Source organism: Mytilus galloprovincialis, chromosome 1 (genome assembly GCF_965363235.1).
Source record: "Mytilus galloprovincialis chromosome 1, xbMytGall1.hap1.1, whole genome shotgun sequence".
NCBI lineage: Eukaryota > Metazoa > Mollusca > Bivalvia > Mytilida > Mytilidae > Mytilus > Mytilus galloprovincialis.
Genome location: NC_134838.1, coordinates 89,406,773 through 89,430,631, shown reverse-complemented (window position 1 = coordinate 89,430,631; position 23,859 = coordinate 89,406,773). Strand labels below are relative to the sequence as shown.

Below are 23,859 nucleotides of genomic sequence, written 5' to 3'. Positions count from 1 at the left end.
TTTAATACGTGGCCATTACTGCTACTCTTTTCTTCGGTGTTGTAGGGAGTGCTCTCTTCATTGCCTTTACAGCCCTGCTTTTCTCCATCTTATTCGAAAACGTGTTTTTAATGTCATTTATAGTGTGAATATCGGAATCTTTATTTTGAGTTTTCCTATATTTTCTTTTCCGTTCAGTTTCATAAAGTCGTTTATCAGCTTTTATCTTCCTTTCTTTTCTTTTTCTCTTGGCCGCGGAAGTTTCGGAATAACCACAACTGTGACATTTTTGTTTTAATGCATTGATTCTGTCGTTTTTCTTCATTTCGTATTTTTGTTTACACCTTTCTCTGTTTTTCTGTGCCTTTTTCTCCTTCCACATTTCAAATCTCAAAGCAGACGTGCTTTTGTTAACTGCAAATTAAAATCATTACCAAAAAATTATGATTGAGAAAAATGGAACGCGTGTTAAAAGAAGCCTCTTTATTGCTAAAAGATAGAAACGCATAAAAGAAATGCTCAAACTATTACGCGCCCACGTTTTACTTGTTTTAAAAAAATTGAAAGTTTTGCACCCAAGTTAAAATTTGCGGGCAATATAAAACATGCAATCTGTTCTGCGTCGAGGATCACGGAATAACAAAAAGGATCGGAAAAATCAGTAACATATAGATAAATCAAACCGTAGCTTAAAAAGTCTCTCTCTATATATTTTTAGTTTAAAAATGCATGCACCGAAAATCGACTAAGTTGTGCGCTTGTTCAATGTGTTTTCATGGAGCCGTGTATTTTGTTGTTTTCACAATTCGAAACGACGTCAGGTTGCCGCCGTTATAAATGTAATGCGTGTGACATCTTTTTCACCATTTTTCAAATATATTTTTTTCGGAAAGTACGAATGCTATGGAGATCAATATAGATATTTTGGAAAGACCAGAAAAATAACATTTCTATATTAGAATGCCACTGTCGACAATCAAGTGCAAAACGAAACCTAGTTAACTTAAATTACTACTGTACGCAACGTATTTGCGAAAAATGAACTTGTGACATTTTTTCACCAAATTTAAAAATGTATCATTTTTTTTGTTTTTGTGTTAAAACGATTTTGCTTTTGAAATTAATTAATTACAGAAAAACAACATTATACTAGCTTTATCAATTTCTCACCTGATGGCATCATTTATTCGTATTTTTGGACTGTTTTCGATGAATTAGCTTCGGAAATGGAGATAGGACACAATGCAACTTTGCCGATTTGCCTGGCGAAACAGAATATGACGTCAGTAGCCGCCATTCTAATACGTCATAAAGTATTGCCATTTCATGGCGGTTCGCGGCAAAAAAAAAAATTAAGAAAATCGATAAAAAAAGAAGGCGAAAAGAAGGTTTATACTTCAGTTTTCATCGTCAAATGTTACCCGGGACAACCCATTTTTAACAAAAAACCCAGAATTAAATGCTTATCAACTCGAACAAATGCGTTTTATAGTGTTTTAATGGAGATAAATGAACAAGGACGTTTATATCCAGCAAATTGATATCTTTTTTCTTATTAAAATACGTTTTTTTCTTCACCTACAGAGCAGTTTTACTCACGAAACATGCATAAACGTAAAAGGTATGAACATCGCGCGTAACGTCTGAACATTTTGACATTGATCTTACTAAGATATTCTGAGAATCTCTGCATTTTGGTACCTACTGCAAATGTCATTGCTAATAGCAACCTGGTAATTGATTAACTATGTATAACATAACAATATTTTGGACTAAATGGAAGAATTTTGAGATATCTGAAGTGACCTTATACTGTGGATATCATTCATTAACTTAGTCACTTGAAACACATATAGTATGGATTCTGTCATAAGCTCTCAGTTTCGTGGTTAAGTAGTGCCATATCCTATTATATATTGGTATTTTTTGTACATGATTAACATCATTAGTTGCACATATACCAATTATCAATTCTGTAGCTCCTGTCAAATATATTTTTATAATTCCTTGGTTTTACCATGATAAGTGGCACAAGCGTTAAGTTTTTCTTGTTAAGATGAATCTAGTTTCTTGTACAAATTTTGTATATATGCAAAAAGTTGTGTCCATAATTTTCTAGCTCATTGAACCTGAAAACGTATAAATGACAATACAATTTTCAAATTGAACCAAAGGAAGCAGAGCAGACATTACAAGTTCACAAATTTCAAACATCAAAGGCTGACATTAGCTTATTTGTCCATTCAGTCAATACACCAACAGATAACATTAGCTTTTTTCACCATTCCTTCACAACACACATTAAAGGATACCAATGGCTTATTTGGCCATACAAGCTAGGAGGGCCAAAAGCAACAAGAGGCTCTCAAGAGCCAGAATCGCTCACCTGTATTCCAGAGGAGAAGATTTTTAAATAGCAAATTGTGTAAAATTGTCTTTAAAGGGCAATAACTCCTTAAGGGGTCAATTGACAATTTTGGTCATATCAACTTTTTTGTAGATCTTACTTAGCTGAACATTATTGCTGTTTACAGTTTATATCTATCTATAATAATATTCAAGATAATAACAAAAAACGGCAAAATTTTGTTAAAACTATCAATTCGGTGGCAGCAACCCAACAATGGGTTGGTTGATTCGTCTGATAATGTCAGAGCTGATAGATCTTGACCAATTGAACAAGCTAACGCCATGTCAGATTTGCTCTAAAAGCTATATTTTTTTTAGATATGAGCCAAAAACTGCATTTGACCCTAATATTTTCTATTTTTAGCTATGGCAGCCATGTTTGTCAATGGATCAAAACTTCAGATACAATTTATAAACTAGATACCCGAAGGAACATTTCGTTAACGTTTGAAGGTAACTGACCCAGTACTTTCAGAGTAGAAGATTTTTAAAATAGTTTACGACGACGGACGAACGCAAAGTGATGGCATAAGCTCAGATGGCCCCGGTGAGCTAACAAGTTAACACATCAAAGCTCTATGGCCATACATTCATTTGTTATACTTTGCATTTGTCCTCATTCTATTTTGTTAAAAGAAGTTTAAAAAAAAATTCCCACATACCACCCAATAGATATAGGAAGATTTGGTATGAGTGCCAATGAGACAACTCTCCATGTTTAATGTTTATATTTGAAATTAATTGAAATGAAGATTTTTTAAAATTTAATCCTCATTGATTATTATTTATTTTTACCTCTGAATAGCAATGTTTCTTAAATTTATATTCAACATCTAGGGCACACCATATGAGGTCATGTTCTGCATTTAATTTTTCTAAAATTCAAACTTTTCTGTGAGCATTTTGTTTCTGAAAGATCCATGAAAATAACAATCTTGTGTGGCCTGATAGGGAAGGGTTTTGACAGTAAATGAAAACAATGATATTATATATATATTTATTTTTTTGTGTTTATTTTGCCAGTTTTTTGTTACTGACCACATGTATTTATTCATACATAAAATAACAGTATTAACTTAAATTACTCCACCAGAGGTTAAAAGTATAGGAGTATCGAACTTAAAAACAACCATCTCATTGATTTGGATTAAACTTAATTTACCAGTAAGATTCTTTGGAATGTCATTAAAATACTGAGAACAAGTAATATCATATAATCAAGACAGTAATATCACTGACATACGGCTATTTCAAACGCTTTATTTGGTGACCAGTTAAATAGTCAAAATACAATTCTATTTTTAACATAACTGCTTTGCAATAAAAGTTTATTTACTTATTAACCTGTACCTAAATTAGTACACATAGGTGCACAATTTTTATCAGTTGGTAGATGAGAGCATTAAAATTCCACTAAAACATAGAATTCCGTTTTTTTTAAAAACTTGTATTTAGAATATTTGTGTATTGGAGAATTTAACAACTTAAAGCTGTTGCACTTTATTTGCTTAGTACACACCTGGTAAACAAAATTGCACTTGGTTAAATGTGAGATAATTTTCTGATGTATTATACCATTAATATTTTTTTTTTAAATTAACCACCAAGATATAAACCATCCTTATCATCCAGTTAGTATGATGATTGTTGATTATTAAAACAAAACTTTCCTTGTCCGCTTTATAATGTTTCTTAAGCATTTATACATGCTTTTTTATAAAATAATCTGTTAATGTTAATAAATGAAGTATTGTGTGATGAATACCAGGTATAAATCTTAGTTCCAGAAGCTCAACGGTACAACCTACATACAATTCTGGACTAGATAGTACTGCAAAACAACACATAAACTTGTAATCATAAAATTAACAATGTCAAACTTTATATCTAAAATTCTAAATACCTGATGTCTACTTTTCATTGTCATGATTGTAGCACAACTTTTGGATGTTTGTTAGGGCTTTTGCATTTAGATGAAAGTTGGAGAGTGACTCTTTTAATATATGGTAAATGCATTTTGTTTCTTTTTTAAATTACTACCACTTAACAATCATCACAGGTATGTGTCTCTGCAAGGAATAAACCTTTATACCTTAATATAAGATATATAAGATTTTTTTTTGAAACAAGTGCCTATGCAGTGAACTTGCAGTTAGTTACTCAAATCAATAAATGTGCATTTTCTTTCAAAACACTGTAGAATATATTTCTGTCACTTTTACAGATATATAAATTTTATAAATTTTCACTTTTTTTCTCATATCATGTATGTCTCAAAAAAATATACAGCAAAGAATTGATCAGCCAAATTTGGTAGGAATAAATTAATCTAATTAACATAAGATATCAAATAGGACTAGTATGGCATATTGTATTACCCCAACCTCTTCTTAATAGCCAACAACAAAATTTACAGGCAAACATAATTTCAGTTTCAGTGGAAAGACTAATTTCTTTTTATAATTTTCATTTATCCAAAATATGTAAGAAGACACGTTTGTTCATATGATTACAAGTTTAAATGTTTTTTTTAAACAATTTCAGATCTCCTTCCTTTAATCATTTCCTTTATATCTAGAATTTTTCTAGATTATCAAGTTAGGTTTCTTTAAAATTAAATCTATATAAAAAATAATCTTGTCATATATCAGATCTGTGTAATTAATTCAACATGTGTCCTTACAATCATGAACGAGATCTTTGTTGACATTACTTTTGCTTGAAAAGTTAAAGTTAAACAAATAAAAATGAAAACAAGCTTCATTTCAAGAATGCAAAAGTTATCTCTCTTTAATCAATTTTTTATCACTTAATTTTAATGTAAAATGAAAGATATTTTTGGATTTTTTTCTAGGTTAAAAGTCCTAAATCATGTTGTATTTTTCAAAGAGAAGTCAAAATAGAAACAACAAAAATTTCATTCAGGATAGTAATATAGGACATTTCAATTACGATTAGAAATACTGAGTTATATGATGGAAAACTAAAATTAGATATATAAAAAAAAAAAGTTTTTTACAATAGAAAATAAAAAAATATCAGTAATTTTTAAAATTCAAATAAAACTTGGAGTCTTTAAAGTTACATATATATTTGTAAATATTAAGATACTGTTACCATTACAAAAATTCACAGGGTTGTATAAAATAGTTTTCATCAAATAAATACATAAAATATATATAAATTATTACTTCGTTCATATCTGGCAATTTTTTTTAATAAATGTATCAAAGATTTTATATTTAGCATAAATCATTTGTATTATGACAAAAGTTCCAAATCCTTAATTTCCAAGGAAGTTCTCCATTGAATCATACATGTAATGGAAACAGTATTTATACTTAAATTGTATTTTATAATCTGCTTTCTGCAATACTGATGTGTTTACAAATATGTAAAATGAAAAAAAAAAGCTTTAAAGCCATTCAGTAAAGCATTCAATTACATGCTAAAACAATTATAATCTCATTAAAGTATGTAAAATTAGTCTGAACATTATATTAGTATAAAATTATTGCAAGAATAATAATATTCAAATATTGCAACAGCATGAAATCTGTTTAAATGTTCATATTTAGCACAGCTTTTTTCTGATCATGGAAAAAAGGTGTGCAACCACTGTTTTTGGTACTGTCACTAAGTGCAGACCTCATTCCATGATAGCATGTATGGAACAGCACAAACAAGACTCACAGTGAATTAAAATGGCCCAATGTCAAATTGTGTCACATAACCACCATCCAAGCACACAACTTGCAACATTTAAACACATACAACCTGAATTTGGTGCTCCATTATACTACCCTCACCTATTTGTTGGATTGTAATTCTGTGAGGATGGTGTTCTCGACTGTTTATGAATTGGGTCACATTTCAATGGAGTCAATGGTTGATATTGAGTATGTTTTGTTGTGGTATGCACTGATTTAACAACACGTCCTCCTGAAGCTGTCTGCACTGAATATTGCACATGTGTACTTTGTGACTGATATTTAGGCATACTGGCACTTTGACTAGATGAATCATAATCTCCTTTCCTTGTTAGATAAGGGGATTGTGTTCGTACTGGCGTAGAATGATTTGAAGGTGCCATAGGGTAGTGACTGTGACCTGATGAAGATGACGAATGTGACGGACTGTAGTTAGGGTGTGGATATTTATGTACAGAATTATAACCCGTTGACCCATCTCCACTATCGGTTGAATGTTGTGAAGGAGAACTACACCGCGATAATGAGTCACCTAATAATTGCTGTTGGTAATTTTCAATCATTCTTTGTCTACGAATTTTTTCACTATATTTATAAAAGTCTGACATTTCAAATGGTTTAGATACTAATTCTACACTACGATGAGGTTGCATTTTTGTTACAGTTACAACAGCACTAGAATTGGGAGATTCCACTCTTTTAGTCATTATACTACGTTCTATGTAAGGGCTTCCTCGCCCACCTTGTCTTTTTCCTTCATAACTCCTCGGACTATAACAATGAGGTTCACTGCTCTCACGATAGTCCTGATTGGGACTTTGTATAAGGGGAGATGGCTCCGTGTGAGCCACATCATTCCAACGACCATGCTGTCGCCTATTATCTCCTTGTTCCTCATGTCGAACTGGCAGCTCAATTAAATTACTTTTTTGTCCAGTTAAATCATATTCTGACTGAGACGCTCTTTTACTACCATATTTAGAAGTATCAATATCGGACAGATGACTTATACTTGCATCACTATCACTATGTTGTCTATCACGAGGCTGCCACGTTTCATTTTTACGTCGGGAATTTCTTTCCAAACTACCATAGTTTTTTGGATTGCCAGTCTTCCTATAACTGCTATCTAAACTATTATGGTTTGCAGCTTTGTCTTCAAATACATTTTCTAAGCTCTCTGAGTAGTTTTTATTTGTAGGTGTTTTGAGCTGGTCTGAACTTTCATAATGTGAAGTCTGTTGAGTAGTTAAATTATACATATTATTAGCCGAACTAAAGCCACTGTCCTGACTTCCGGTATAGTCTTTGTAGTTGTTAACGTTTTCATATTCTGACTGGTTTGACATATTACTACCAGATGAATGGCTCCGGTTGGTTAGAGGTGTGTAAAGTTGGTTACTTGACTGTGATCCTCCCCCACAATCTCGAAATAAAGCAGGACTAAAACATAATAATGAAAAGTTAAAAAAATAATGTAAATTAGATTCATTTTGTGAGCATATTCTAATAAATATACAACTACACTTCACAGTACTACTATTTTATTTAATATAGGCTATGTTACAAACATGAAAGTTATGATTTGTAAGGAGTCAATTTCAATCTATAACGGGGAATCTGTTCTTTTCGTGCTAGATTTAACTTTGTATCAGCTACAGATTTCTGGAATTTTTAAACATTAACCATTGTTTAATAGTACATTTGTTCCCAAATTTCAGCTTTGGAGATTTATTTGGTGACTGCAGATTCACATGTATGCAGCTTTATGCACAATCTTTTCTAGACTTTAGACTCTAGGATTTTAACTTTGCCATATAGATACATAAAGACAGCTTCCTATTGTTAAGGATGAGACTCTAGGATTTTAACCTTGCCATATAGATACATAGACAGCTTCCTATTGTTAATGATGGAAACAACCTGTAGATATTTTTATTGTGTCAAATAGTTGCTGTCTTTTTGACATAGATCCCATATCTACTTTTATTCATATACGACACCGGTCTGTTGTATATGATGGTAGTTGACCTCTCGTTTTTTTTTGTCAATTGGTTGCTATTTTATTGATATATAACTCACACCGCCTTTCATTCATATAAAATGCAAGTAAATTCCACACAAAAATTGAAAAGTTGCAACTGCCAAATCTTAATATGTTTATATAAACATTTGTGTGAATTTGTTTACCAATACTACTTGAAAGAACAAAGCATTCCATGTTAACCATATCCCATACCTGCTTAATGTTGGACTTAAAGGTGGCCTACTTTCTGTTGGTGACAATTCTCTGACAGTGTTTGAGCGTTGCATTGGCGGATGTACTACCTGACGACTAGGCGATTCCCGTCTAGGTTTCTGTGAATGTGGATCATCATTGTCATTCATCTGTAACAGAAACTGAAGAATAACGTGGATTTTAGCATCCACTATAAAGAAAGCAAACAGAAGAACAAGCACACTACATGTAAACCATACAGCAGATGGAAGGATCAAAGTTTATCTACTTTTTTTCATTTCTTTAATTTGATTACAGCATAGTAATATAAACTCATTTTATATAATGGTTTTGTACATCTAATATTACACTATGCTATGTATGGCTAAGGTTCTACTACATACCGGTAGTTAATTGTTAGCTAATAGTCATAGACTATACAATTAAGGTTTTTAATTGTTAACCAATCAGTGGAGATATTTTTGAATGAGCAAACTGGCTATCCAATTCAAAATGAAAAATAAACATTCTGCTGTATGGTTTAAAACACATGCTGTCAGTTAAATGGAAATAAACAGACAAAACATGCAAACAAACGTGCATTAGAAAATATTGTTTTAATAACTCATGATTAATCAATCTATAACAACGTGTGAACATTTTGAGACTTTTATGTTTGTTAGTTTTTTAAGAGGGGTAACATTCTCATAACTCATAGAGTCAGAGAGATAACAGATTCATAGCAGTGAAATAATCGGAGTGAGGTTGTGCAATTTTACAACTATTTTGTCAGCAAAGTGAAAGTAAGATAATATGAAAATCCAATCATGCACTGTAATAACTGCATATAAATTAATTTATCAACATGGTTAGTGTCATAATATCTTTATTCTTATTCAATTACTTAGTTTTCTATGATATATTGATTGATGTGGAGTAATTTACAAAAATATTACATAATCTACTAGATAATAACAATTATTACTGGTGTATAGATTTTAAAAATGAATCACTACTTTGAAGTTTTTCGTATTATAAAGGTATACATATGTTCTTAGCATTCTATTTTAAATACTTACAAAGCTTTGGTTTCTGGACATACCAGATTTGTATTTTCCTGCAATTAAAATAGTTAAATTTAATATAATAATTTTGTTTGTTTAATTCATGATATAAACAATTCAAAAATCATCATTTGTTGCATGCTTCTGCTCACAGAAATATAAATTAAGTACTGTAAATTCAGAAATTTTCGCGTGCATTTATTATTGTGATTTTGTCATTTTAGACTAAAGTGCGATTTTAATTTTTGCGATATCAAGTAAAATCCTATATAATTCATATATAAAAAATTAGAATGTGAATTTAAGTTATTGCGATTATAAGCCTGTCGCATTTTAATAAAAACATTGCAATAATTTCTGAATTTACAGTAAATACAAATATTACAGACACGTTTTAATTAGAATTGTGCATCTGAACTTACAAATTCATGAACTAACTAAAGACAAACAGACAACATGCCAGATGTTCTTGGAACCACAAATTGAGTTGAAATTTGTAAAAAGAAAAAGAAAAATTACATTTGTCTACTACATGTATTTTGAAGCCTAAAATAAAACTGCAATTTTTTCATTTCCTGTTTTGTATCCAAGATCCTGTGAAGTTCACATTGGTCTATATGCATGATCAACAATAGTAACCCTATAATATTTTAGACTACAATATAATTCATAAATAAATCGCTTTTTTGTCGATCTGTTGCTTTCTACTAGAGTTTTGGTGCAAAAAGCAAAAAAAGTGTAAAAAAATCATAATTTAAAAGGTTTTACTACATGTATGAGAAGTGAATTGACAATTTTTCCTATGAACCTATGTTTGTTGAACTTGTCTTGCTAATTACTTTTTTAAGTGTCTCTCAATTTTCTTCATATTTGACTAATTTAAGGGAAATAACACTTGTATAAATGAAAAGTGAACAGATAATTTCAGCTATCTTGTATTGCTGATCTTTTTTGCTGTCAACAGACTCTCTCTATTTTCTTTAATTTTTAACCAAAAGCCTAAAATTAGTCAAAAAAATATTCATTTATGGGCAAATACTCCAATAAGGAGTAGTCCAACAATTTTGGTCAAAATGGACCGCTGGTAGGTCTACATATTCTCAAAAATTCTGCTTATGTCAGATTTTGTCATGTACATTGCTTTTCAAGATATAGAAAATATTTGCATTTTGTCCATATGTATAATTTTCAACCATGACCGCCTTGTTGGTTTGCTGTCAAAATCATCTCACAAATGTATAAAACACTATATCCTTTGGGTTTGGATATAATTGCCCAAGTTCAGAGGATAATATTAATAGATGATGCCGAAAACAGATGACACCAGACAAAATGGATGGTAATAGCTCACACTGGGTGATTGAGTCAGGTGAGGTGCAAAAAGTAATATGGGTATAAGACAATGAAATAGCAACCTAATTTCACCAACATCCAAAAGACATCCAGTGGAAAACACAAGATTGCTGCACCAATTCTTCTTAAAATAGACATCCTATGATCAAAGGTATTTCAAACATGTGACAATTAAAAGGAAATTATTTTTTTTTGAAAAGTTGCATTGGATCTAGATTTTTAAGAAAGTTCCAACTGGGAAGACAGGAAATCTATTTAAATAAAGGTAATTAAGGAGTGCATAACTTCAATCAGAAAATGCATTTTCCTGTAATTAGAGGAAATGGCTCCAAACTATCAGTTATCAGAAGATCTTATCTGATTTCTCCATGCAGGATTGAATGTTCTTTTCGTATGTAATTAAACAAGGATTAGTCATTGCTTATGTGTGTGTGTGGTTGTAAATCTTATTTAATTATCTGTTAAAGCATCTCTTCATCAACATGCAGATGGAAAGACTTTGTTTGGGGTTAAATTACAGTAAACTCATGTGATTCAGTGGACAGATTTGCAAATATGAATTTTGATGATGATAGAGTTTTCCTTTATTTTAAGTAAAGAAGGTTTCACTGTAATTTGAGTCATAGGGTGAAATGTACTTTTCAGCAGAGTGTAGAAAATTATGTTATAAATGGAGCATATCCTATGCATGATGCAATATTGTTGACCTATTTCATAACTACAAATGTATCATTATAAAGAAATCGTATAACAATATAAAAAGTCATGAATTGTATTGTAACCATCTGATTTAGGATGAAAAGTTTAGTTTGTTTACATTGTGTAGGTTCCATCTTTTCAAGAAAAGCAGATCTGCATATTTTTTCCTTGAAACAAAACATACAAGGGATAAATCTTCAGAAAGATTCAAATATCACATTTGCTATTAAATTTAAGAGTCACTTGGAATTCATATGTTCCATTATATAAAATGATTTTTTGGCAAAAAGCAATAACTGTAATCTTTTTGCAACTTATGAAAAAAATTGGTCTCATAATTGACTATTTGAAATGTTTACCAGGTGCCAGCTGATTCAGAATGAGGTCATGATTTAGGATGTTACTTTCACAGTAGGATGTACCTACTGGTCCAGATAAGATCGGCACTTTACAAAGCAGGTGTGAAAAGAACATAAAAAAGCTGTAAGATTCCCTATATGTTGCATGTTATTATCATGTCTGAAATGCACAGCTATTCTGACATAAAACCGTGTGATATCTCTGATCATTTAGAGGTATATTTATGATCATTAGTCTTCTGATTTAACCAACATTACAAAGGTTCTTGGTTAACCAGGTGTATTATTGTATGATGTTACAAACAGAGTGACTACAAGGAAACTTTTAAATGAGGTCTTGGTAACAGAGAGCTTCAAACAATTTTCAATATTTTAGCACAAAACAAATAAACAGGAAGGTGATGTTTTGACCCAATAACTCCTCCAATGAGACTATGAACTACAGATTTAATCCTTGACCATCACTGACACATAAATACACAATATCAAACCTTTCAACATACACCAAAATTACATGTTGGAACTTTTTTTTCATAGCTTATTTTTTTTATTGGTGAATTAATTTCTAGAATACTTGAACTCCTTTCTCTTTTTTTCCTTATATATATCAGAACTCTATGTCATTACATTCTCTGCATGAAAAAATCAACTTAGGGCAAAGTCAGCTAACAGTAAACATGATGCGAAAGTAAAACAAAATGAGTGTAATTTTTGAACTTGAAATCTATTGAAGCATGTCGTTTGCTTTTATTGGCTTATGTGAAAGACTAGAGAATTGCATGAAATGTGATGTGATACAACTTTTTAAACCTTCACATTGAAACAGCAACAACCAAGGAACCCTCGTATAAGTTTATGTTGTGATAGTGACCATGAACTTTACTATGACCATGATACTATGAGCTATATTGTGCATGGTGATGTTTTCTTTGAAATGATTAGATGTTTGTAATAAGTGGAAGTGAATTATTGCATTGCAAATTGTAATGTTAACAATGGAGTTGAAAATGAAAAATATATTTCTTGTGTCTTTATAAATGTTTCTAGCACCAGATGATCTACTGAGTATATGAATATATGTATATATAAATGCAGAAGTATGTTTGTATATGTAAGCAAAGATGGAAGAAAGAACAAAGATATAATATGAATATATAAAATGTTTATTAGAAAGACAGTAGAAAAACTAAATGAGAGATGACATACAAATACACAATATGATTCAAAGTTGTTCTTCAATTAATTGGTCCCTGTTCAGTAAAACTGTGATGAATAAAAATCATCAGTCATAAAAAAAATTACAATGATAAAACAATGAAACCTTATAATCTGATACTGTTGATTAAAACATGAAGCAGATTTCAAAAAACGAAAAACGATGAGCACTAAAATATCTAAGGTTCATTCAGGGATAAAAAATTTGTGAATAAAACACTTTTGATGAAAATTTGGTATGTAGCAAAAACATCAAGTGATTCTATGGTCTAAAACTTTGAATCATATCTAATAACAAGCATTGAAAATATCATGAAATGTTTTTAACTATCCATGATATTTATCAAACTTCACCACATGCAAACAAACACATTCATACATACATACAGCCATTCATGCAGACACAAGCATTTAAACTAACAAGCAAACAAACATGCATAAACACACACAAACATTTAAGACAGGATGTGAAGTAAATACACAAGCAAGCATATAATAAGCAGATGCACAAGTACAAACAAGCAGACATACAAATAAAGCAAAGCAAGTGTTATTATGCATGATAATGAGTGTCATGATGAAGAGTTATCTCCCATGAAGTTTTTCTGATTATCTTTCTTGGCACTATTGGAAGATTTTTATCAATAAATTAGTATTAGCACATTATTCACAGTTCATAACAAAATTGCACAAATTGACTAGACTCTGCTTTCTGTTGATGGATGACTGGATTTCTGGAACTTGTAGTGATGCCATGATGCACGATGTGAAACAGTAATGTCATGTGGGTCTGCAACGGTAGCATTAAACAACACTGTAGAGTCCAACATAGATGTATCAAACTGACGCTTAGCTACCATGTCGTGAAAAGACTTATTCAACTTACTTTTAACTGAATACCTGTCCCTGAAAGACTTATACAAACGACTAGTGAAAGATGACTTAACACGGCGACCGTCACGGATAGACATGTCGTCAAGGAAGGCGTCGGAGAAACACTTGTCAAGTTCACACTCGTCTAAACTCTTGTTAACACAGTACGTACCATCGAGTGGAAGGGTGGAGTCACCTCCCTTGCCATCAGCTAACTTCTTCTCCATCTCTCTCAACTGAAATAAAAAAGGAAATAACACTTTATAAGTTACAAATAGTAATACATAATATTTCTTTATGGTACATGTAATCAAATATCCAGAAAATGTGTTAGTTACTTTACTTTAATAGCTTTACACTTTTGAAAGATGCAGATAGTGAGAATTTTATTTTTTTATATTACATTAAAGAATTGTTTTCTTTAACAAAATAATAACTAAAAGGCATGCTGTATGATTCTTTGAATTAAAATTATTTAATAAGAGCACTTCATTTGAATGGTTGCCTTTAATTGCTAGCATCCACTTAGTTTGAACTTTGGTGGATAGTTATCTCATTGGCAGTCATACCACATCTTCTTATTTTTATAGTTATCTCATTGGCAATTATACCACATCTTCTTATTTTTATATAGTGACATATTTGGCAATTATACCACATCTTCTTATTTTTATATAGTGACATATTAACTACTAAAACCTACCTTTTTCTCTGCTCTGTGGAATGAATGACGTCTCTGTTTACGAACATACTTGCTGACAGACTTGTCTAGTGAGAGACGGTTTGCTGCCTGGGTGATCTGTTTCTGTAACTCATACTCAAGCTCTAGCTTGGACAAGGACTCAGCCTAAAATAGTAAGTTACACATTAGCATAAAGGTCAAAACAAAAGTAACAAACAGATATTATAACAATATACTTTTTAATTCTCAGTTGACTTATCCCAGTCAATAAATAAAATAAACCTTATTAAATATATCAAAAACATGCAGGAATTTATTGACTTTTTACAGATTATATACATTTTGTACAAAAGATTTTTACAAACAATAAGATAATCATTTACTCATAAATATGAGTTGTGCACATTGTTGAAGGCTGTAGTTTAGTTGCTTACATCTGTCTCTTAAGGATAATTGTCTCATTGTCAATCATAACATTTTCATATTTTTTTTATGGTAGTTCTGTACAACAGATTATTTAAGTATTGTTTCAAATAGCTATTGAATAATCCTAAAGCAAGGTCTCTTGTGAAAGTTGTCTCATTGGCAATCATACCACATATTTTTTTAAAATGTATTACACACTAAATACATGTAAAAGACTTTTAATTTATTGTAAGTATAATCACCAATACATACCTGGTCATCTTGTACTTTTGATGCTAGTGAGAATGCTGTACCGACACGGCGTCTGATGGCAGGAGCCTGTTCTCCTGTGGCAAGGGGATATTCTCTGGGTAACCTGCCTGTCAATTCCTAAAAAATAAACAAAACATTAGTAAGATTATGAATTATATAATCGTTTCATAAATATAGAATACTTTTTAAACCCATTTTTCAATTAAATCAATTACAATGGTATAATCGGTAATTCAAGAGGTATATTTTTTTTCTCACAATAACTGTGGAGAAGAGATTCTAAACAGACTTTTGACTATATTCAAAACAAAGGACCAGCACTTACATGTATGCTATAATTATCAATTCTAAACATTAACTTTAACCTTGCAGCATTTCAAATAAAACATTTCAGTGCTGCTCATTGTTGAAGATTTCAGTATACAATATTGTGAATTCATATTTCCATTTAATTATATTACAATTAGAAATACATAAAGTACATAATGGTTATTCTTTATTTTCATTAAATTTTCATTATTTTACAAGATTGCTCTACTTGAATTAGTATAATTTGTAAGTACCTCGTCATGTTCAAACTAAATCATTTGGTCTCTTTTAAAGAGTTGTCTTGTTGGCAATCATAACACATCTTCTTATTTCTATATATAATTCTTAATTAGTAACTTACCCCTTCTTGCATACATAGCACTTTGAGTTCTTCTGTTTTCTTGCGTAGCTTTTCGTCTAAAGCTTCTTTTCTGGCTTTAAGTGCTTCAAACATCTCTCTTTGTGCTTTGATGGCGTCTAGTTGGTCTAGATTTACTGAAAAAGGAAAGAAATATTTAGTAACAAAGTTTAACCAAAATTTCTCATTCTGTCATTAGAGCTGTGATTATTGCAAAAATGAGTTACTGTAAAGTTTTACCTGTCAAGATGAAATTTGACATAAAACAATCAGGTTAAAATTCTACAAATTTCTCAATATGTCAACAGTTGTTTACCCTATAGTTTGTGGTTATTAACTGCATTCTTTTTATAATTAAGATTAATAAGTCATAAATTAAATGTTTCACCCTAACAATTACAACACATATTCTATTTATACACAAAAAAAATAAAACAAATATTTAATAAAAACTGTTTTAATTTGTATTAAATTAAATAAAAAATTTAAATAATTAAATATACAATTTGCAATAGAATCAAGATCTGTTTTTAACTTACAACTTCTCAACCAATGGTTACAATACTTTCTCCCCATCCAGAATTTATAACAACAAAGTGATGTATAAGTGAGTAATGTCTCGTTGTAATCTGGTAAGAAAATTTAATTTCCTCACTCTAAATTAAGATTCTCTATAGCGATAAAGATCTCTAACCAACCAAAAAGTAGTAGAAAACAGTTGCCTCTAACATGTAGTAATCTTATCAGTTAAACCAGATATCAATTAAATCATATGATGATACTATGATTAGTTGTTTACATCAAAGGACCTGGATAATCCATATGTCTTATGAACTTATAATAATTTAGTCTAGACATGGTTTACAATTATGCCTTTGGAATATTCATGTACAGTTTTTTTTGTTAATCCTGTTTTCAGTATTTTTCTAAATTGATCAAACAAGCTGTGATATTTTGATAAGACTGCTTTGGGGTCAAAAGACAAAGTGTTAAAGTTAGAACATTATTAACTGGATTAACAAGATGGACTGATATCATCGTTATTTACTTTGATATGGAATATATATACTATATTAAAAACATGTGCTATTTAAATCTATTTATAGGGTAAAAAATAAATAAACACAACAAATCAGAGGTAATAACATTTGTCAGTACAGGATAGACTTAATATACAAAAATGTATGTAATTGAATTAACAAATGTCAATAAAATGATAAATTCTACATATGATGTGGTAATTGTCATTCTGTGGCATTATATCATTATAACTCTCTTATGATGACATTTAATAAGTTAACAAATCTTTTTCAATCTTTATTCTTATACTTCCTAGGATAGTTTTCAGTTGCAATGCTTTGCTTATATTCAAAATGCATATATGCAAAAGATACATAGTTTAAATGTCTCTGATAAAAACATTAAATTTAATAAAGTTAACTTTCTAACAAAGATTTGTCGTTTGTTGAGAAAAATATGAGACTTTCCCTTAATTTCAAGCACTTATTCCTATGTTATTTACTAGTTGTCAGTTGCAATAATTGACTTCAATTTAAAATGCACATATACAAAGAAAAAAATAGTTCTAAGAATGTAATATTATACACATAAAATTTTTCAAAATAACTGTCCTAAACATGTTTGTCTTTTCACTTGTTAATATTCTTATTACATGTATTAGCAGTTTAAAATAATACATAAATAGCTGAAAACATTGCCCAACTATTATACAATAAACTCATTATAAACTAAAGAATAATATAAGAACTTACTGGTATAATTACTGTTAAACATAACTGAAGTATCAAAGACGGTAGAATCCAATGTAATATCCATGTTAAATGAACTAGGCAAGCTCATTCTCAAAGTCGTAATCACTTCAAACTAACTCAATAAACTAAAACTTTCTACTATAACTCAAAATGTCACTATGAATTTGGCACCAAGTACTTTCACCTTTTTGTCCAGTACTTAATTATTTTGAGTTACTCAAAATTAACAAAAGCTTTTGCTTTCATCTCATTATGGCCCTATGCACAAACATAAGCTATAGTAAATGTCTCAAAATGTTTCTAACTGTCCTAAACAAACAAATGTATATATTCTACAGATATACCAAGCTGACTGATCAAACTTCCATACAAATCACCTGTTTATATTGAATACCTATAAAAACAATTGTCACCTCTGATGACCTTAATGAGGTGTGTTGACCTCATTAGCATATTTGTTGCAGGTGAAGTAATGAGTTTAATTAAGTAGTTAATTGACCACTGATTGGTTTACAAAAGTACCCTAATGACCTGAGGACAAAACTTTTGTAATCCCATAATTATTACAAATTACTTGTCTTTTGTGTTCAAAGATTTTTTTATAATATCTTGAGGACTTTTTACTTTAATGATTGTGGGTCTTTTGTTTAGGGTGTAAGGTGGAAAGATTACTACATGATCAATGTTGTTAACTCAAGTGATATTTACACTTTTACTTGATAAATTGGATGATATAATTTTTACACCAAAGAAATGTTCTATTATATAAAAAAATTCCATTTATTACATAATCTAAAACACATTATTGAATTTTCATTACACTTATAATTCTATATTTCTATAAATATTATATATCCATAAATAACAGTGGTCCCATTTTAATTATAAATATTTTTTCTCTTATTATATTTCCTTCCTGTTTATTCCAATATAATACCTTAGCTACAAATCAGAGTGTTTGCATTCAACCAAAATTACTCAAAATCTATTTTTATGTAATATTGTTATGTATTGTAAGCAAGCAGATTTCAATCACTTTCACCTCCGGTACTACAAATCTAAATGCATATAATAGCATCTAGAAAATTTTTTTTGCCAGTTTTCAGTATAACTTTTGCCTCATATCAACTATTCCAATATTTATTGCCTAGAAATTTAAAGGGTTACTCTTTAAGTTCCATATTTGTAGTGTATCCTGTTATATTCATAAACACATAACCTACTTAGAAGAGGAACCCTATAATTGTAGGGAGATGTCTAACACTTATGCTGAACATTTCAAACTCACAGTCATAAAGATGCTGATGAAAAACAACAAAAACAGCTTTGGTAACATGTTCAAGACAGCCCTAACAAAAAGAAATTGAGCATCAAGGAAATTTGAGTAAATAGTTAATAATTACTAAATGATTAATGCTTTTAAATCAACTATCAGTGTCCATCATTTCACATTAAACTGAGACCTTATCATTAAGAATGTTTCATACTTATATGAGCACATACAATAACCATGATAACTATAGAAAATCGATATAAAACTTATAATGAAATATGCTCATCAACTGTGGTGACAAAGACAGAAATGTCAAAATGTGGCAATGTCTTTATTAATAAATGCATTTTAAAACAAACAGGGGTCTACATATAATGTCTTATAGTTTAAATCTAATGTTAACATTGTAACGCTTAACAGCATCATGTAAAATTATGTGAATTAATGTAATCAGGAAAAATCTGTGTAAGTGCTATGTCGTAAGTAAATCAAACATAGATTTTATATTAAAATTTTGCAAAACTGTAAGATGGAAGTATTTGAAATCCATTGTTGACGATGACAAAGTACATGTCAATCAATTTAAGTTGACAAAATTAGTTGAATTTCACTATTCTTTTTCAGAGATAAAGACACAATAAATCCTCATCAAGTTTCCCACAACCTAATAATCCTTCAGCCTTTAATTTTACAGGACTTTTACTGTCAGCCTACAGTCTCATTTAATATTGAGACCCTCCTTCCTTGATGGGTGCATTTTACATAGACAAATAAAATCGTATAATATAATCAAAATGAGGATGTTAATTTGATGTATGCCTTTTTGTGCTTCTTTGTTACATTTGTTGTTTTTATAGTGATTAAGATGATAACACAATGTTGACTGCTGTACCCCTATTTTTGACATTTTTACCTATTGTGTCTGTTTGTTTTGTTCACGCATCGGTTACAATATAATGGAATTTGATGCGACTGTCATACAAGTGAGAGGTTTAGCTAGCTATAAAACCAGGTTCAATCCACCATTTTCTACATTTGAAAATGCCTGTACCAAGTCAGGAATATGACAGTTCTTGTCCATTCATTTTTGATGCGTTTTGTTATTTGATTTTGCCATGTGATTATGGACTTTCCGAATTGATTTTCCTCTGAGTTCAGTATTTTTGTGATTTTACTTTTTTCTGCATTTGAGGATGCCCTTGATGAAGTACACATAATAGGAACTAGTGTGTAACTTTTATTGAGTAGGACCTTTGCTTGACTTTCACAACAATCTAACAGGATTCAGAATCTGCTTATACCTCCAATATCCTGTACTAAGGTGTACCAACTTCTAAGTGGCTATCCTCTTAAAGAGACACTTATAAGAGCATTAAATACTTTGCATTTTAAAAACTTGTATAAACTGTTGGTCTTTTGATTATAATAGTCCTATTCATTATTTTTCCTCATAAAATATCTTTTCAATTGTTATATTCCCATTGGAAACAGTAGCTGGCATATTCCATGTTATTCAGTATAAAATTCATTTATTCTTTTTAATATTCATGTTCATGTTTGTCTGCATAATAATTATACTATTCCATATAATGCACCTTTATTATAAGGATTCAAATTTTAGGACTATATGAATTTTATACTTATGAATAGAAGGTAATCTGAACTGTTTCAAGGTTAATAATGTTTGGCTAATGATAATGTTTATATAGTTTACTTAATAAGTTTCATAGTCTCATAAAGATGTAACTAAATCTAATGACTGTCTCTTACGTCCTAATTGGTAAAATGATTTTAAGTTCACTTAGTGTATTGTCCATTTTGCCGTAGGCATTGACTAAAATTTCTTTTAACTAAACAATTCAAATGAAAATAAGTTGTTTAAATCCCACTTTCTTAAAAGCAAATGACACAAATTAAAAAATATCTTTTTCAAACAAGGAATAACACCCCATTTACACAATTTTCCTTACTGTTTGAGTAATGACTTTTTAAAAGTAAAGGAGTAGGTCCGGTAAGGGCCGATTTTGGCCTCAAATTTCACGTTCATCGAACAAAAGATTTTGGACACTTTTTAAACACTTAAGTGTCTATTTAAATTGATTCAATTAGTTTCTGTAAAGAATTTTAACTGATTAAGTAATTAAAAACGCTCCGATTCAAGCTTAAATATGAAAAATCTATCAAATATGCCAAAAAACGTCACTTTTCAGATGGTTTTTGTCAAAAATGAAAGTGGCCGCATCCGTGTTCATCCTCAACCTTTATATATGTTATGTATTATCATCAAATACAACTTACATTTCAATATTATGAATGAACACGAATGCGGCCACTTTCATTTTAGACGGAAACCGTTTAAAATTTAACTAAAATGTTCAAATTGTGAAGATTTCAGTAATTTACCATGACTTAATGATGCTAGTACCCGATTTATGTGCATTGTTTTGTCAAAAAGAGCCCATATTTATATAGCAGAAGCATTCTACTTTCCAGTAAATAGCTAAAAAATTACATTTTCATCTTTTTGTAAAACTGCTATATTTTGGGGCCAAAAAGGGGTCTTACTGAACCTACTCCTTTACACTTCCTAGAATTATTAATGGTATCTAAAATGGTATGAATGTTGTAAAGTGTTAATTCAATTCCACCTTTATCATTGCTGGTTTGTTAAGAGGTGACACTTTTTATCAAAAATTGTTAAAGTATTCAAATTCATTTTTTACTGTGACACCAAATTAGGTAATGTAAAAAGAATCTTTTGTTACTACCCAATAATGACCCATCTGCATTTCGTGAAAAAAAAAATCAATCGAAATAATGTTTTTTTCCCACTGTCATTATAGTTATGTTTTTAATTTTTAAACAGAGACAATTAAAAAGAAAACATCAAAAAGGACTTGTTATGTTAATCTGCGTTTAAAATTTTTCAAAGAGCTTCACTAAGACGGTTACATCTAAACTCAAAAAGACTTCCATAAATTCTGGGAATGAAGAAATATAAATAAGTCAAAATCTCAACTTACTATCAAATCTTGATCCTGACAAGTTTGGAAGACTTGATGAACTTGCACTGCGACTGATATCAGAAAATGAACCGGGTAGTGATGACGAACTTTTGTTACTACAAGTTAAATCTGCAGCGATTTCACTGGAACTTTTAACTGTGTGTAAACTACTCTGTAATACAAAATAAAATAAAATATTATAAATGAATTATCTCCCTTACTATATCATTTGTCTTAATCAGAGGTACGGAAAACAATATTCTTCTAGGTTTAGGACTTCAATTGAAACAATGATTAAAATATATAAAATGTTAATTCTCAATGAATACCTTCATTCTACAGTATGTTTTTAAAATGTTGGAATGTTTTGTACAAACTATCACATCTAGAGTGCAATATGAGCATAGTTCCTAAACCAGTTTAAAGTCCTACAGCATGAGGCACTTTAGTTTGCTATTAACATCTGCAGCTGATATCAAAGTTCAACTACAGTTCCAATAAAGGGCTGCGCTTAGGCGCATGATACGCCCGTTGCTCTTTTAACTTGTCTTTTATGCTTTAAATGAATTTATATGATCAACTAGAAATAGTGTGAGCCCTGTCAAATACCCCCCCCCTCCCAAATAATAAATAAAAATGCACAAAAAAATTGGCACTATTAAGGCTACCTCAAATTTAACTAAGTTTGTTTTCTTAATTTTTCATCCATACATAAAATTTTGTGAAAATGTTAGTTATTGTCCCAAAATTGGAAAAATCCCCCCTTTTTTAAGCATAAAAATTCATAACACGGAAATGTAAAATCTGAAATTTATAAAAATTGAAAGGGAGCTTACATTAATAGATATAAACAATTCACCAAAGTTTCATGGACATTGGTGAAAGCCTTTTTGAGTTATTGTCCGAAGTGTTAAAAATCAACCTTTTTTTATGAATAAAGCCCCATAAATCCAAAACTTAAAATCTGAAATTTATAAAAATTGAAAGGGAGCTTACATCAATAGATATAAAAAATTCACCAAAGTTTCATGGACATTGGTGAAAGCCTTTTTGAGTAATTGTCCGAAGTGTTAAAAATCAACCTTTATTTATGAATAAAGCCCCATAAATCCAAAACTTAAAATCTGAAATTAAAAAAAAAACGAAAGGGAGCTTACATCAACAGATATAAACAATTCACCAAAGTTTCATGGACATTGGTGAAAGCCTTTTTGAGTAATTGTCCGAAGTGTTGAAAATCCCCCCTTTTTTATGAATAAAGCCCCATAAATCCAAAACTTAAAATCTGAAATTAAAAAAAAACGAAAGGGAGCTTACGTCAATAGATATAAACAATTCACCAAAGTTTCATGGACATTGGTGAAAGCCTTTTTGAGTTATTGTCCGAAGTGTTGAAAATTCCCCCTTTTTTTATGAATAAAGGCCCATAAATCCAAAACTTAAAATCTGAAATTAAAAAAAAACGAAAGGGAGCTTACATCAATAGATATAAACAATTCACTTAAGTTTCATGGAAATTGATGAAGGTGTTTTTGAGTTATTGTCCGAAGTGTGGACGACGGACGGACGGACGGACGGACGGACGGACAGACGGACGGACGGACAGACGGACAACGGTATACCATAATACGTCCCGTCCCGGGCGTATAAAAATCTGTTGTCTGCTCTGTGACATTTCCATTTCCCCGTTTCCATTCTCAATTTTATATCCTCCTATCATTCTGATAGGGACTTAGTAAGATTACCTTGCTGTGTTTTCTGTCTAAATAAAACTGATGTTGAGCGACGGCCATGGACCAGATACATTTTGTGAGCTGAGAAGTACAACCAAACCAAGCATGGACTGCAACGTTTCCAGGACCGAAAGTTCTACGGCTTACAGATACTCTGGAAAAAAAATTCT

General features: G+C 30.5%; 1 protein-coding gene across 7 annotated transcripts in view; it reads right to left on the bottom strand.

Annotated features, from left to right (window-relative positions):
- LOC143043767 (uncharacterized) overlaps nt 1–23,859 on the bottom strand; it is an 81,680-nt gene that overhangs the window by 7,468 nt on the left and 50,353 nt on the right. For 6 of the 7 annotated variants that reach the window (XM_076215982.1, XM_076215988.1, XM_076215948.1 and 3 more), the window contains 9 exons: nt 23,702–23,843; nt 21,975–22,128; nt 15,910–16,043; nt 15,240–15,356; nt 14,583–14,726; nt 14,052–14,115; nt 9,396–9,433; nt 8,338–8,498; nt 6,198–7,541 (listed from right to left, as the gene is read on the bottom strand). In XM_076215982.1, coding sequence (XP_076072097.1) covers nt 6,198–7,541; nt 8,338–8,498; nt 9,396–9,433; nt 14,052–14,115; nt 14,583–14,726; nt 15,240–15,356; nt 15,910–16,043; nt 21,975–22,128; nt 23,702–23,843 — 2,298 coding nt within the window. The remainder of the gene's footprint in view (nt 1–6,197; nt 7,542–8,337; nt 8,499–9,395; nt 9,434–14,051; nt 14,116–14,582; nt 14,727–15,239; nt 15,357–15,909; nt 16,044–21,974; nt 22,129–23,701; nt 23,844–23,859) is intronic. The other variant, XM_076215955.1, reaches the window with a different exon arrangement.